Source organism: Grammomys surdaster, unplaced genomic scaffold (assembly GCF_004785775.1).
Source record: "Grammomys surdaster isolate TR1022 unplaced genomic scaffold, NIH_TR_1.0 129, whole genome shotgun sequence".
Taxonomy (NCBI): domain Eukaryota; kingdom Metazoa; phylum Chordata; class Mammalia; order Rodentia; family Muridae; genus Grammomys; species Grammomys surdaster.
In genome coordinates, this window is record NW_021604587.1 from 9181424 (window position 1) to 9198198 (window position 16775).

Consider the following 16775-nt stretch of genomic DNA (forward strand, 5'->3'; position numbering starts at 1 on the left):
GTGGATTTTTCCTTTAAGGAGTATGTAGTTTCCTTGGCATTTAGTTTTTGCAGTTCTTTGTACGTTCTGGACACTAGATCCTTGGCTGAAGTGTAGCTGGTAAAGATTTTCTTCCATTCTGTAAGCTTCTAAATATGCTGATTTTTCCTTGGATGTATAGAAACTTTTTATTTTCTTGTAGTCTCATCTGTTGATTCTTGTGCTTGGGTCCTGTGAGATTAGTGCTATCTTTAAAAGATTCTTACCTATTTTAGTACCTTGAATGGAGTCTCTTGTGTTTTCTTCTAAAAGTGTCAATGTTTCAGGTTTTAAATTAAGGTATTTGATCCATTTTTATTTTTGTACAAGGTGAAGGATATGTATTGAATGTTATTATTCTGCAGGTAGAAATTCACTTTTGCCATCACCATTTGCTGAATATACTATCTTTATCCCAAAGCATATTTTTGTCTCCTTTACTAAAAATTAGGTGGACATACTTTTCCATTTTATTTCTGTGTCCTTCATCCTATTTCATTGACTCACTTGTCTTTTTGTTAATGCCAGTAACAGGTTGTCTTTATCATTACAACTTTATAGTGTAATTTGATGTCTAGCATTATAACACCTCTAATATTGTTCTTATTACTTAGGATTGTTTTAATTGCTTGTGCTCTTTGTAGTCCTATATGAATCTTGTATTTTTCTAAACCTGTGAAATATGACATGGGGGATTTGATAGGTATTACATTAATTCTTCAAATTAATATTGTTAGTGTGACATTTTCACAATATTAATAGGTGGTAGTTCCTCTGATAGAGGTACTGGGAACTGAATTCAGATCATCTGTGTGAGCAACAAGTGCAAGCCACCCCTTCAACCTGAAGGCATAAGTTATTCATGGCTGTATAAGTTAAATTTGTATTGTCAAGTTGAGCATCTCAAACACTTTTTAGCATTTTTTTTGTTACAATTGAATTTACATAAACAAAAGTATGCAGTATAAATCTGTAGATCAATCAACTTAAAAAGAAAAGTAAACGCATATGGGAACTTTCACCCTCACCAATGTGTAGGATATTTTCATCATTTAAGGTATCTCCATTCCCTGCTCCACTTATAAATTCTATAACCCTAAAGAAACCACTGTCTTAATTCATAACTCCACAGAGGATTTCTGCCTGATACTGTATAAACAGAATCACATAGCATTTATTATTTATTTTTAGTCTATATGTGTGTGTGTGTGTGGTTGTCCATACTTGCTTGTGTGTATGCATATGTGTGTGTGTATATGTGTGTGGACACGTGGAGGCTGGTTGATGCTGAATGCCTTAATTATTTCCTACCTTTTGCTTTGCACTCAGGGCTTACTATTTGGGCTGGGCTGACTGGCCAGTGAGCTTCAGCAATCTTCCTGTCTCCATCTCTCCAACACTGAGATCATAAGGACATGTTGCCATGCACCATAATTTTTCCTGTGGTGAGTTGGAGGAGGACCCCTCTTCCTTGTGCTTGTATAGCAAGCACTGTAGCAATAGAGCTATCTCTTCGGTCATAATTACACACTATATAGTATTCTTTTTTTGTCTGGTTGTTTTTACCTAATTTGCTTGAGAGAAGTTTTCAGTTTGTAACTGAAAAAAAAAAAGTAAAATTAATTTACTTATTTTTATTGTGATATAATACTGTATTTTATGTACATAGCACAATTTATTACTTAATGCATTGTAGGCATTTGAACTGTTTACAAGTTTTAGGAGTTAAAATTATTAATACCATCAACCATATATAAGGCCTTTCTATTGGATGCCTATCCAGATGTAAGTTTACTGGGGCATCTGTTGTGTGTGTTTTCAACTATTTTTGATATTAGTATATAGTTTCCCAAGTATCTGCCAGTGAGCATCCCAGTTGTACCATATCCTTTATAGATTCCATTGTTAGAATTTTAAGTATCTCATCTCATTATGATTTGTTTGTTATGAATTACTAAGATAAATAAATCAAAAGGTTCAATTCAATGTTTTTCTTTTCTTTTTTTATTGGATATTTTATTTACATTTCAGATTCCCTTAACCCACTTCCCTCCCTCCCACCCAGGAATCCCCTATCCCATCCCTGCTCCTCCTGCTTCAATGAGGATGTGACCCCAACTACTCCCAACTCTCACCCCCCCACCCTCAAATTCCCACACACGTGGGGTCCAGCCATCATGGGATCAAGGATATCCTCTCCCACCTATACCTGACAGGACCATCCTCCCTTGCATATACAGCTGGAGCCATGGGTCCCTCCCTAAGTGCCAGGCTGGTGGTTTAGACCCTGGGGACTCTGGTTGGTTGGTATTGATGCTCTCCTCATGGGGTCGCAAACCCTTTCAGCTCCTACAGTCTTCACTCTAACTCCTCCATTGAGAACCCCATGATCAGTTCAATGGTTAGCTGTGAGCGTCTGTCTCTGAATATGTCAGACTCTTGCAGACCTCTAAGGAGACAGCTATATCAGGCTCTTATCAGCATGCACTTCCTGACTTCCACATCAGCATCTACCTTTGGTGACTGCACGTGGGATGGATACCTGGTTCATCGTTGGGCATGGGACTGGAACCCAGAGACTGTAAGTGAGAAATGGCAGGCATTTGGCCATGTCCCCAGAACCCAGAGTCCTGATGCAAGTCTCGTCTCCATAGACCTACATTGTTCAGTCACATATGCCATTACAGCCCCTCCCAAAGTGCACAGGTAGAGGGTGTGACTAGAGGCCTCAGGCCCTAGGGATTTACATACTAATGAAGGCCAGAGGGCAGAGCAAATTAAGAATTCCTCCCCAGACCCTCCCTCTTTTTCTCCCTCCCTATTTAACTCAGGACTGCCCTGAGTTTCAGGGGAGTACATCCAGATCCATCCACCATCCGCCATGACAATAAACCCTTTTGGAACCAAGGACTTCCTTGTGTCATTGGAGCTGCCATGGACAAAGCCTCCAGCCTCAGAAACCTTAGACCTTCTCGTGTATGTGGGACCTGCCATCGTTGAAACCCACTGGGACTCCACTACTGCGACATATATTTTCCTACAGATACCCAGGTGGCATGGTCTCCAGACGACTCTTCCTTCAGTTTCTGTCCTACACTTTGTCTCCATATTTACTCCCTTGAGTATTTTGTTACTCCTTCTAAGAAGGACTGAAACACCCCTACTTGGTCTTCTTCTTCATGAGCTTTATGTGGTCTGTGAGTTGAATCTTAGGTATTTCAAGCTTCTGGGCTAAAAACCCAATAATCAGTGAGTGAATACCATGTGTGTTCTTTTGTGATTGGGTTACCTCACTCAGGATAATATTTTCTAGTTCCATCCATTTACCTAAGAATTTTTTGAATTCATTGTTTTTAATAGCTGAGTAGTACTCCATTGTGTAAATGTACCACATTTTTTGTATCCATTCCTCTGTTGAGGGACATCTGGGTTCTTTCCTGCTTCTGGCTATTATAAATAAAGCTGCTATGAACATAGTTGAGCATATGTCCTTGTTATATGTTAGAGCATCTTCTGGGTATATGCCCAGGAATGGTATAGCTGGGTCCTCAGGTAATGCTATGTCCAATTTTCTGAGGAACTGCCAGACTGATTTCCAGAGTGGTTGCACCATCTTGCAATCCCACTAACAATGGAGGAGTGTTCCTCTTTTTCCACATCCTTACCAGCATCTACTATCACCTGAGTTTTTGATCTTAGCCATGTTGACTGGTGTGAGGTGGAATCTCAGGGTTGTTTTGATTTGCATTTCCCTGATGACTAAAGATGCTGAACATTTCTTTAGGTGCTTCTCAGCCATTCGCATTTCCTCAGTTGAGAATTCTTTGTTTAGCTCTATACTCCATTTTTTAATAGGGTTATTTGGTTGTCTGAAGTCTAATTTCTTGAGTTCTTTGTATATATTGGATATTAGTCCTCTATCGTATGTGGGATTCGTAAAGATCTTTTCCCAATCTGTTGGTTGCCATTTTGTCCTATTGACGGTGTCCATTGCCTTACAGATACTTTGCAATTTTATAAGGTCCCATAAACTTATTTGAAATTTAAGATTCCAAATTGTTTAACTATGAAAATATTTTTTTGGCTAGATGTTAATAATTGCATTCAGGTTTCTTGCTCCAGGAAGACCAGAGAGCACCTCAGGAGTAGATTTCCTGCTCCAATAGAGTCTAGATACACATTGCTACCAGATGTCAAATCTCAATAGCTTCAGAGGTCAGTATAGGATCAGAGTTTCAGCACTTGTGTGTCCAGGGTCACCGGAGAGACTGGAACTTTGCTCGTGTGGTTGATAAGATCAGCTTGTGTGTGCAGTTCTGACTTCTGAGGTTCCTGTTGTCACTGAAAGATTGTGAGTCTATATTACTATGAGCTCAAGGTTATTATGAACCTTTGGCTCTGCTCACAATACTCAAATAGTACATAGAAAACTATATATCTGAAGTTTGGTATCCTTCTTCTCGATGGTTCACAGACTCCAAGAGGTGACTGAGGTTTTGATTCTATTTGGTTTCCTTGGGGTTTGTATGGCTCCACCTTTGACCCTTTTGGTAGATAGTTGAGATGAGTTTACCTCACTGACCCCACTACCATTTGACACAAAATTTCATCAGTCGACAGAACTGAACTTTACGAAGATATCCCTCAGGAAAATGTCACAGAAAATAAAATATCCAAAGAGGCTCACAGGAAGAGGAAGTCAAAATGAAAGATACATAAAACTTGAAATGGAACACAAAGGATACCACACAGTGGCCTGACATGATCCATCCCCATCCAGTGAATTTCCTGAAATGAGACCCGAAAACAGTAGAAACAGCTGGAATACCCGAGAAAGAATCCACTTCTCGAGATTTGTATCTTTTATACTCTAAAAAAAAAGAAAGAAAGAAAGAAAAAGAAATAATTTCAGAATGAATCTAAGACTTTGGAACTACAATATTACACCAAGTGAGGTAACTCTGACTCGGAAAGACAAACACTACATGTTTGCTCTCATCTGTGGTTCCTAGTTTCAAATCTCCAGATCTGATAGCACAAAATAACTGTAAAAACCAGTGATGCAAATAAAAAACAAATTAACACAACAAAACAACAACAAACATGGGAGGGATTGATAGGGAGAGAATTAGCAGGATACAGTGAATTAAGAAGAGGGAAATGGGGGTACTTTAATTTGGCAGGGAAGAGAGAGGATAATAAAGAAGAAGAAATGATAAATAACACTAAGAATATTTGGAAAAGCCATAGGGAATCATATTACTTTATATTCACTTAAATTATATACCAAATATATAACTATGCAGATGTATGTGTATATGTATATAGATTAAATGAGGTTATGCCACTTGGGGTGAAAATGCACTTCCAAGGAACCATAGACCATCTAACAAGAACCCTAGTGGCAAATATGAGGAACCTCCTTTCAAGGACTCCAAGAAATTCTCAAAACCAAAAGAAGCTATTGCTGTTGTCCTCGGTTGCCTTACAGAAATTGAAGGTGAGTCCACATTACTGATGATACCATGAATGTTGGACACAGGACAAAGAGGAATTGAGCTGGCATTGACTCGAAAGCCTTCTCCCCAAGGACTAGCTTTTATAGTACAAGCTTGGTGTAAGCTGCCAAAGAAGGAAGGTAATGAAAAGCTCTACTCTGATAGGATGTTACAAACTACAACAATGACTAACACGACAAGATATCCATGACCTAAAAGTAGCACTTATATTCTGTAGAGAACCAAGAATTGTCCAACTGGACTTAAGGTCAGTTCAGTAGGTGGAAAATCATGCTTGGTGCTATAAATGTAGCCAAGCACTTGTGACAAATGGCAGTATAATCCCCCAATCCAGTATAATTCTTTTTTTTAAGATTTATTTATTTATTTCATGTTTGTGAGTACAATGTCACTGTCACTGTCTTCAGACACACCAGAAGAGGGCATCTGATCCTATTCCAGATGGTGAACCACCATGTCGTTGCTGGGAATTGAACTCAGGACCTCTGAAAGGGCAGTTAATACATTCAACTATCTCTCCAGCTCACTGGTATAATTCTTAACTGCATTCTCAATACTTAATCGGACATGCACAGATGAGTGTAGCTCTCACCTCTCATCAAAGAAGCTTCTTTTTCAGTAGACAGAGACCAGAGGGTAAAGGATATTAGAAGTATAGTTAAAATAATCATAAGTTTGTAATTTCTAACAATACTGAATTATTGTTCCTAAACCTCAAAGAATAGAAATGCCAGGAATTTTAAAACACTGGGAAACTTGCCTTTTCATTGTATGTTATAGTCTGAAATGCATCACTGTAACTGAATAATTTTAAAAAATAAAAAAAGGTTAGTGTGAATTAAAGCTCTTGTGATGAAGAGAGAAAACCATTTATTTTATGCTCCTAACAGATCCCCTCTGGTGACAGTTGAGATATGCAGGCACAGGCCAGAAAATAAGCAAGATTTGTGGACCATAGGGTTCATGGACTTGGTATCTGTGTCAGTTGTTTTGGAATCCATCTACCTAGTGACTAGAAGTCTGCTTGGTTACAACAGAGAAAAATGGAGTCTTCATAGCATTTCATGGGAGTGTGACATCATGAGTCCGATGTTCTTCTCCAAGCTTTTGCTGGTGGTGCCATCCCTCAAATGTTAAGAATGAGCATGTAAACCCCATTCTCCTTGACCCTGTCCCACACAGGTCCTGAGGTGTTACACTTTGCTTCATCACAGGAATATAACAGGGAGTTGAAATTTGTCAGAAAGTAAAAGAAGACAGGAAAAACAAAAATAAAAACAAGCCCACAAAAAAAAGTTAGCTTGAAAAATGATGAATGGTTTAACCTAGAATCCCTCTGCAGCTCTTCTCTATCCAGGGTCCCTCCTCTTTGATACTTAAGAGACAGTGTAAGCCCTTCTGCTTCTGCTCACTGATGCTTCTGCACTGAACACATTGCTGTTCATTGATATAAAAGTTAAATTTTCTCTTTTGGTTCCCTCCCAAACACTGAAGATGTCCTTTCCAGTCTGCTGACAACATTTCTTTTTCTTGAAACCCACTACTGTCACTCATGCTGTCTCTGTGTTTCTCTAAAGCAGTGGTTGTCAACCTTCTTAATGCTGTGACCGTTTAACACAGTTTCTCATGCCATTGTGAACCCCAACCATAAATTATTTTTGTTACTACTTCATAACTGTAATTTTGCTACTGTGTGAATTGTAATATCAATATTTTTTTTTGGAGATAGACATTTGCCAAAGTGGGTCGTAATCCACAAATTGAGAACCATTACCCTAAACCAATCACTTTTGTAATACACATATCCCAAAGGGGTTGCTATTGTTTCTTTATTACTGTTGCATTCTGCTGTGTATTTTTTTCTTCTAGTTAAAGGAGAAAGGATTGGTTCATGTTCTATTAAGGAAGAAGAGGGGAAAGGGATAACAGTCAGCTAATGGATTAGATTAATAGTCTATGATAACTCACCTGCCTACCTTTCCCCCTGACAACAAACATGAACATAATAACAAATGTATTATCTCACTACACAATTGAAGTGGGCGCATATGGTTTTAGATACTTCAAATAGTTTCCAACCAACTGTATACACACACACACACATGCATTGAGCTACTTGAAAAATTATGATTGAAATGACAAAATTTGTTTCAGTAGATAGCAGATGGCAGTCTAGTGAACTCTCTTTGGGGGCAGGCATCATGTGATAAGATAGGAGTCAGATCTACTTTGTTAATTATTCATTCTATAGTTCTGTATGAAAAGAACTTAAGGTGGAAAAAGTGTCAAACAACACTTATGATTCTTATGAGGACAATGCAAATTAATGGCGGAAATTTGATAAGATGATCCAAACCTCACTTTTTCACTGGAGATGTTCTCTGGTGTTGCATCTGAGAAAATGCTATTCTCCTTGCTTGACTATCTCTATATATTGTCTATACTTTCAGTCTCTATTACAGGAGCCTTTGACTCCATTTTGAATGTAAACACGGAGGCAGGATGGTTTTAACACTTCATTGGGCTTGTGATTAGCATACTGTCACTACTATTCACAAAGAATTGAGTGATATATAACATACTCTTACACTGAAAAAGAATATCACCATATCATTTTATCAAAGTAAAGTGGGACCATATGAACACAAGGAGATTAAAAATCATATAAAAAATGTTAGCGTCAAAGACTTACTGACACACCAAACTGAAGAGTCAATAGACTGAAGAAAGGACACAACACTGTCCTGGGATCCAATAAACAAGACATCTTCCATCGTGAAACTTGTGGTCCTTACTGACTTGTCTTCAATCATCCAGTGTGTAGTCAAGGGACCAATAAGCAGAGGACTTTTCTATCCTAGGACTTCAGCTACACTTGGTCCTCACTGTTGACATGGCCTACTTAAATTATTAGTTTTTCATCTACCTGTTCATAAATATGAATCTGTTCTAGTCATTCACCTCCAAGGTCCCTTGAGTCCTACACTTTATATTTTCATGTCTACTTGAGCCTGAAGCCTGAGTCTGCAGTCATACTTCCAACCCACTACCTGCAAAACAGAGATGGTCTGTGAGTTACTATTAACTTCGTGTTTCTGCCTGTCAGTGAAACCATTTAGAACTCTTTGACATTGCTCTGGTCTCTTTAACACTTTAAAGTTCTTCTATAACCTAAATGTACTATCATCTATCTATCTATCTATCTATCTATCTATCTATCTATCTATCTTATCTATCCATCCATCCATCTACCTTTATCTTCCTACTTATCTATCTATACCTATGTGAATTCCATAATGTATAATATGTGATCTGTGAATTAATATTTAGTATTGAAATAAAAGAGCCTGAATTTGTCTCAGGCAGCTATCAAGAGAATTGGGACTACTTGGCAAATGGCTGCCATGGAAACCAACATAACTTGTGAATTTTCTGCTATTCAGGAAAATTTTCACATGTAGAAGGCACAAACATACACATCTTTGTTTTTGATGTAGCACCCTATGATACTCAGAGCTCATTTTTAGAACTTTTTTTTCTCACTGCCAAAAGGAACTATCATATCTGTTAGCAGTAACTCTCATTTTTCTTAACCTCTACTCTCTATCAGTTACCCTTTCATCTGTTTTTCCTATAATGTTTTACTTTATTCTGAACATTTCATATAATCAGAATCAGAGTAATATTTTGTGTGTTTATGTGTGAAAGACATTTCTCTCTCACTTAGCAGAATATTTTGATGGTCATCTACATTTTAGCATGCATCCATATTTTATTCCTTTCTTCAGTTAAATAATAATACATCATATAGATAGATCACACTTTATCCATTTAAAAACTTATGGGCATCAATTGTTTTCATTTTTTGGTTAGTATAAATCACATGTTTTTATGTGGAAATGGTTTTCTAAAATATGTTTGTATTTTTGTAGATAAATATAACACACACACACACACACACACACACACACACACACACATACAGTTTTATTAGTGAAAGGACCTGAAAATCAGCTAAGACACTCTAAGATCAAATTTTCAGCACAAAGATTTTCCCCAGAGGAACAAAGGGCAGAGAATAAGAGAAAAAGACAAAGATAGAGGATGAGGGAGAAGGGAAATGGAACAAGGGAGACAAGGAAGGGGTACTTTGCCCCAGAGGGAAAAAGGAAAGCCTTTGGAGAGAGAGGAGGCAAACATGGCCCATGGGAAATGACAGTTTATGAAGGGAAAAGGGGAACTCCATGTTAAGACAGGTTGAGTAATTTTCATTGAGCATAGTAATTAGGGTAGCTTTCAGTTGCTAGACTTCAATACCTTGATAGTTAGACCTTGGTGGTCAGCCTTAGACAGAGAAGTGGCCAAATAAGGGACTGGACCTTGGTGACTAGCTTTAGGGAGGCAATCTAAAAGTTTAGCAAGGGGGAGGGAGTCAGGGGGAGGGGTAAAAGGAAAACCTGTCAGCGACATGTTTTCTATGCCTGAGCCTGTGTTTGCCATGCCTGGACCTGCTAGAGCCTTTCAGTGGTGAATATCTAGTACATAAGTTAAAGACCTTAGCCTATGTAATTTCCTAAGTGATTAGGATTCAGAAAAATAAACCTTTTGTTAAAGCATCTTTTTCTGATACTGGTAACATCTTCTGAAAACTTCAGATAGGCAAAAGCAATTGATAGTGATATCAGATTGCTTTAGGTTTCAGGAGAAAAAGAGTCTTTTTCTCTTTGACCAGACCACTTTCCAACTTTGTTTTTAACCCCAAGGAAAGACATAGATTAGGATTTCCATCTCCTAAACTGGATTAAAGGAGCCAAGGTTTGGCTTTAAATGCCTCCACCTTTTAGCCATAAAGCTGTTATGAAGAGGTTCAATGATTCCTCACTGACTGGGGCTATTTTGACTTTTCTTGGTAGCCCTACACCTGACCACCTTAGTTAGTATAAGCCCAGGCCCTGGGTCTCAAGGTACTCAGTCAGGTAAACAAGTCTCTAACCTTATGGGGAGAAAGTCTTTTAAGACACAGCTTGACATAGTATTTACATTTCTTTCTCTACCAGATCTGTCAGATAATGAAACTCTGAATCTCCCAGTTTGCATGGGGCAGGCCTGCTGAGGCCTATCTCCCATAACCTCCAGACTTTCTTCAAGTGAAATCTCATCCAACTTCTTCCTCCAGAGCTCAATTTGTTATTTGTTAAAGAAAACTTTACTAATTTCCTGCTTTGCTTCCAAACATTGAATAAGGGAATACATGCCTGTTTAGAACTGTGACAGATCATACATAAAAATCTGAGCTATTCTATTTTTGAATGATTCTACTCAGGATGCTTTGTATTGTGTGTGGTTTGAATGTGAATAGTTCCCAGAGGCTCATATGTTTGAACAGTTGGTCTCTAGTTGGTGGAACTGATAGGGACGGGTCAGGAGGTGTGGCCTTGTTAGAGGAGGTGGGTCACTGGAAACTGGTTTTGAGGTTTCAAAAGCCTATGACATTCACAAGTGCAATCTCTGCCTCATGCTTGTGCATAGGAATTGTGAGCTCTCAGCTGCTGCTCCAGCACCATGCCTGCCTTCCTTCAACTGTGCTCCCCATCTTGATGATCATGAAATCTAACCCTCTGTAGCTGTATTCCCCAATAAAGTCTTGCTTTCATAAATTGCCTTGTTCATGGTGTCTCATCATTGCAATTTAAGTTTAACTAAGACAGAAGTTGGTACTAGGAAGTTGGCTATTGCTGTCACAGGCCATGCTACTTTTTGGAGGAATGTGGAAAACCTTGCGACTTTAGATTAGGAAAGCACTTTAATGTTATAGGTGGGGTATACTAAGCCTTCATAAGAGAAGCTTAGAAGATAATGGTGCCGAGAGTAATGTGAACTACAGAGGCTCAACTCAAAAGGTTTCAGAATGAAACACTATTAGTAACTGGCTAGAAAACATTCTTGTGCTATCTTGGGAACCCCTCCCCCTCCAAAAAAAGCTTGTTGTCTTTTTCAATGTCTTAATACTATACCTGAGGCTTAATTAAAATGTTGACTACTTTCCCTGGCAAAGGAGATTTTAAGACGGCCTAATATTGAGTCTGTTACTTGGTTATTAGGACAAAAGAAATACAAAATGTACAGTTTGAAGAGAAAAGGAGCACCAGAAAATTTAATGTTGGAGCAAAGGCTTGTGCTGAAAGAGGCAAGGAGGAATGCAGTGAAAGGAGCCCTTAAGAGAAGACACCACCCAGCTAATCTTGCAATTTGTGAAAAGAAAAGCCTCAACAAGTCAAAGCTTATGCAAATATAATTCTAGGACAGAACAGGGTATTTCTCAATCAAGCAGTCAAACTTGGCAGCAGCAGCCCATATGTTTCTGCATTTTGAGTTGTGAAGAATGCAAAAGGCAAGGGGTTAGGAAACCTTCCTGCTTGTTTAAGGAACGTTCCCATGGGCAGGAGTGTGGTAGGGGTGTTCTTGCATAGAAGCCAAATGAGGGTGTTGTGTGAACTGTGAAAGTGAAGCTTCTGTTGTGTTGGAGATCCAAAGATAATGGAGATGACAGATCCATGGAATATCTCACAAGAGTACAGCAGACAGGGTGTGGAACTAGTTCAAGAGAGACAGAAAAATATATTGCAGTTAGCAAAGCTGGAAGAGCAGAGTCAGTGAAGTAAAAGAGATTTTAAAGCTTTAAATTGTGTTAAGACATTGAAAGACTATAGGGATTCTTGAAGTTGAACTAAATGTATTTTGCATTAGGATATAACCATAAGCCTACAGGGGCCAGAGAGTAGAATGTGGTGGCTGTGATGAGAATCACTTCCATAAGTACATATACTTGAATACTTGGTCACCAGATTGTAGGACTCTTTGGAAAAGACTAGGAGTTGTGGCCTTGTTGGAAGAAGTGTGTCACTGGGGACAGGATTTGAGGTTTTAAAAGCCCATGCCTTTTTCCAGCCTTCCATATCCTTCTCTCTGCCTCCACATAAGCAAGCAGCCAAATTTGGCAGGAGTGACATGTGGTTCTCTGTCTCCTACTTGTGGGTAAGTATATAAAGTCTCAGCAATTGCTCTAGCCTATGACTGCCTGCTTGGTGCCATGTTCCCCACCATGATGGTGATGGACTTGCCTTTTGAAACTGTAACTCTTCTACAAGTTTCTTGATCACGGTATCTCATCACATAAATCAGAATATAACTCAGACATAATAGAAGGTTTCTATGGAACTTATTTTGAGAGTGAAGCAACTGGAGGATCATGAAATCTTGGAGACTTCATTATAATGTAATAGGGCATTTTATATACTTTAGTACAAAGATATAGATTTCTCTGTTCAGAATTCGTGACTTTGCTGCAAATACGTGGGCTGTAAGTACAGGACATCGTGCTTCTGGTAGTCAGAAGTCAGTTCAGCAGTGATTTGATATCTAGATGCTTGTGACAGGTTTCTTTGACAGTGCCATAGCTTGTTGGGAATGGAGTTCGGGTGTCAGGAGCCCACACTTATGGGAAAAATACAGTGTTTAGTGTGGACTAGAGGAACTAGATGTTGGTGTGTTTCTCTGCAGATTTCACTGTGGATGCTCTTTATTTGCGGGCATAAGTACACAGGATGAGCCAGCAAGGTGATTTCACAGAATTGCAAAGCCAAGTCTTCCTTGGATAGCTGATGACCTCCTCTGTTTTTTTATAGACAAATACGAGATCAAAATTTGTCTAATTGAGAAAGAAATTAACTGCATGTTCACAAAGACATTGTGAGGGTCAAAATACTTGCTTGCAGTTAGGACAGCATTTTGATGCCGAACACATTGTCTATATTTTACTACTTAGTCTCTACCAGTAGGAACTGGGTAATGATAAAATGATAGTAGTCACCAATATACCCAAGATAGCAAACTTGATCTTACTTTGCTTTAGAGATTTTTTTTTTTACAACTAGTTTCTGCATATTGTGGATTTGTGGATTAGGACATCTGCCACAGTATAGGAAATTAAAGAAGGGATTCAGCTTCAGAATCCTAGCTGAATGAGTTGGATGAGGAAGTGACATAGGCTTAGTCTTCAGTTGGCCTGGGTGATCATAATATCACAATGTTATAGAAGAAACATGCATAAATATACGCATCCCATTTTTAAGAAGTATCAGATTGTTCTCCAAGTTGGATGAACTACTTCAATTAGCAAAGTATAAAAGTTGTAAGCTTTTCAGATCTTTCTTCACCAACATTGTTTTAGAAAATGATTTCTTATAGTAAAGCAGTCAACAGTTTTCTGTTTCTGGATTCACTAAACAAAAAAGCCAGTGCAAGAGGTGGGACACTTCAATAGAAATTGTTGCCAGGGAGACTCCAGAAGCCCCTGAAATAGTGAAGCATCTCATTTATCCTGGTTACTTAATTATTGGAATTTATTGACACTACCCCATTGCTGAAGATGCCATATATCTTGGATGCCATATCTAGAGAAATCTAGCTTTAAATGAACTTGAAATTTCTTCCATCATAGCTACTGTTGGATGTGCTATAAAGGCTTCAGGAGGTTGGCAATAAAGGTTTCAAGGGTCATGTTCATCTGTGAATTCTATGGATTATGTGTAAACCTGCTAGGAAAGATATATTTATTTTGTGTGATAATATTTCTATTATGGGAGTGTCTTAGTTAGGGTTTTACTGTTGTGAATAGACACCATGACCAAGGCAAGTCTTATAAATGACATTTAATTGGGGCTGGCTTACAGGTTCAGAGGTTCAGTCCATTGTCATCAAGGTGGGAGCATGGCAGCACCCAGGCAGGCATGGTACAGGAGGAACTGAGAATTCTACATCTTCATCCAAAGGAAGCCAGGAACCAACTGGGCATCCTCAGGTAGTTAGGAGAAAGGTCTCCAAGCCAACCCTCACAGTGATACACTTCTTCCAACAAGGCCACACCTTCCAAGTGCCACTCCCAAAGTTGTTTTTGTTCATGTAGATTTGCACAGAGATTATTTAAGACTAGGAATTGGGACCCAACAAGTATAGGGATCTGTTTCTGGTTCACTTACTAATCATAAGCAAGTTATTAAAGAAGAAAGTTACTGGAGTTCTTTCTGAGTTTAATATTTTCTCTTTTATCAAGCAAAAGTATTACCACTTCACTGTATTAGAAATTAGAGGAAATAAATTTTTTTAACATTTTTTGTTTTGTTCTTTCTATCACAGGTAGCTAGTAAGTTATGGCTTTACTAGCTGACAATGTCAAATTTTAAAGATATTAGTCCATCTGCTAAACAGGTCTGCAAGCTCCAGGTGACAGGCCCTACCTTGGCATTGTCCACAAGAAGAATATACTATCCCTAAATTATCCCCTCTTCCCTGGTTTTAAAAGAAGACCTGATTACAAAAGAAGACCATAAATGGAATGTTTATAGGGGTGTGGTAAAGTAAGTGTTCATCGAAAACATGCCTTCTCATATGCAATGCCAACTACCAGCAGTGTCTTAGAGAACTGCTCATAAACATGGGGTTGTTGCTAAAAGGGAAGTCAGAAATTCATTCCCAGATACACATTTCCAAGATGCAGAGATTGCTCATCTGTCCAGAGACTAAACAAAGAGGACTGGAAAAGGAAAGAGGAAAGAGTGAGTGCAAGGATAATGATAAAGGTGTTTGCAAACTGTATTTGGAAGCAGAACTTCTTGTGGTGGCATGGCACATGTTAGGAAGGAGATAGTTTGTCTTACTGTATTGATTATCCCCTGGTGATAGCTGTCACCAGCCCTGCAAACATCCTGAGATGCACAGTTTCTGCAGGCTCTGTTTATGATCTGTATATGATCACAATGGTCTTTAGGACTTCATAATTCTTCTTGTGCAAAGATAAGTAAAATAAAATAAAAATAAGCAAGTAAGCAACAACAACAATAAAATGAAACAAAACAAACCAACCAAACCAATGAAACAAAACAAAACCTGCTCCAACAGCCAGAAAACTCAGAGATAACTGAGCATAGGCTGACATCTTGTGGCCTGGCATGAAGTGGGTATCTCCCCCAAAAAGTCTTCATATGAATGACAGGTGAACACAGGTGTGGCCTAAGAACACAGCACACAAATAAATAAAATGAACATATTTCATATTTGGAAGAAATTATTTATAATATTTATAATATTTAATTACAGGAATTATGGCTTGACACTGAATTTTGGCTGATAGAATAGCATAGACAGTTATTACAAGTTGGTGGCACATGCTTGTAATTCCAGGCCTTAGGAGATGATGGCAGGAAGGTCATGAGTTCAAGACCAGCCTAACAAACATAGTGAGAGCTTATCTTAAAGCTACCTTAGTAGTTAAGCAGGGCTTCCAGTAGACAGAGTTGGATACAAACCTACACACACACACACACACAAAATTCAACCTAAAATTTGTCCTGCCTACAAGGTGTGCAGGGATAAAGATGGAGCAACTATTGAGGGAATGGCCAAAAATGACTGTCCCAACTTGAGACCGATCCCATGGGAGAGAGCCAACCCCTGACACTATTAATAATACTCTGCTATGCTTGCAAACAGGAGCCTAGCACAAATGTCTTCTGAGAGCCTTCATCCAGCTGACAGAAACAGATGCAGAGACCCGCAGCCAAACATTAGGCAGAGCTCAGGGAGTCTTGTAGATGGCTTGGGAGAAGGATTGAGGGACTCTTAGGGGTCAAGGACGTCATAAGAAGACCTACAGAGCCAACTCACCTGGGCCCATGAGGGCTCCCAGATACTTAACCACCAACTAAAGAGTATGCATGGACTGGGCCTAGGTCCCTTACACATATGGAGCAGATGTGCAGCTTGGTCCTCATGAAGGTCCCCAACAATTGGAGTGGGTACTGTCTCTGAGTCTGTTGTCTGCCTTTGGATCTCTTTCCCCTAGCTGGACTGCTTTGTCTGGCCTCAGTAGGAGAAGATGAGCTTAGCCCTGATGAGACTTGATGTGCTAGGGTGGGTTGATACCTAGGGTGAGTGAGGAATGGGAGAAACGGGTGGGAGGGTAATACTGGGAGGAGAGGAGGAGGGGGCTTGTGATTGGGATGTAAAGTGAATAAATAAATAAATAAATAAATAAGGGGAAAAAGTAAAACAAAAGAAGAAGATATTAGTAAGCACAATTATTTCATTTCCAACATTAGAAGCAAGTTCTTTACTGTCCAGTAATGTAATCTGAGCCCTCTGGAAGTTGGAAGATATTTTTGAGAATCCAGAGGAATTCTA

General features: G+C 38.9%; 1 protein-coding gene across 1 annotated transcript in view; it reads right to left on the reverse strand.

The window, feature by feature from the left end:
* LOC114610693 (zinc finger protein 664-like) overlaps nt 1-2621 on the reverse strand; it is a 5816-nt gene extending 3195 nt beyond the window's left edge. Inside the window, 1 exon segment of the mRNA XM_028755306.1 lies at nt 2561-2621. Coding sequence (XP_028611139.1) covers nt 2561-2621 — 61 coding nt within the window.
* Nucleotides 2622-16775: the final 14154 nt, after the last annotated feature.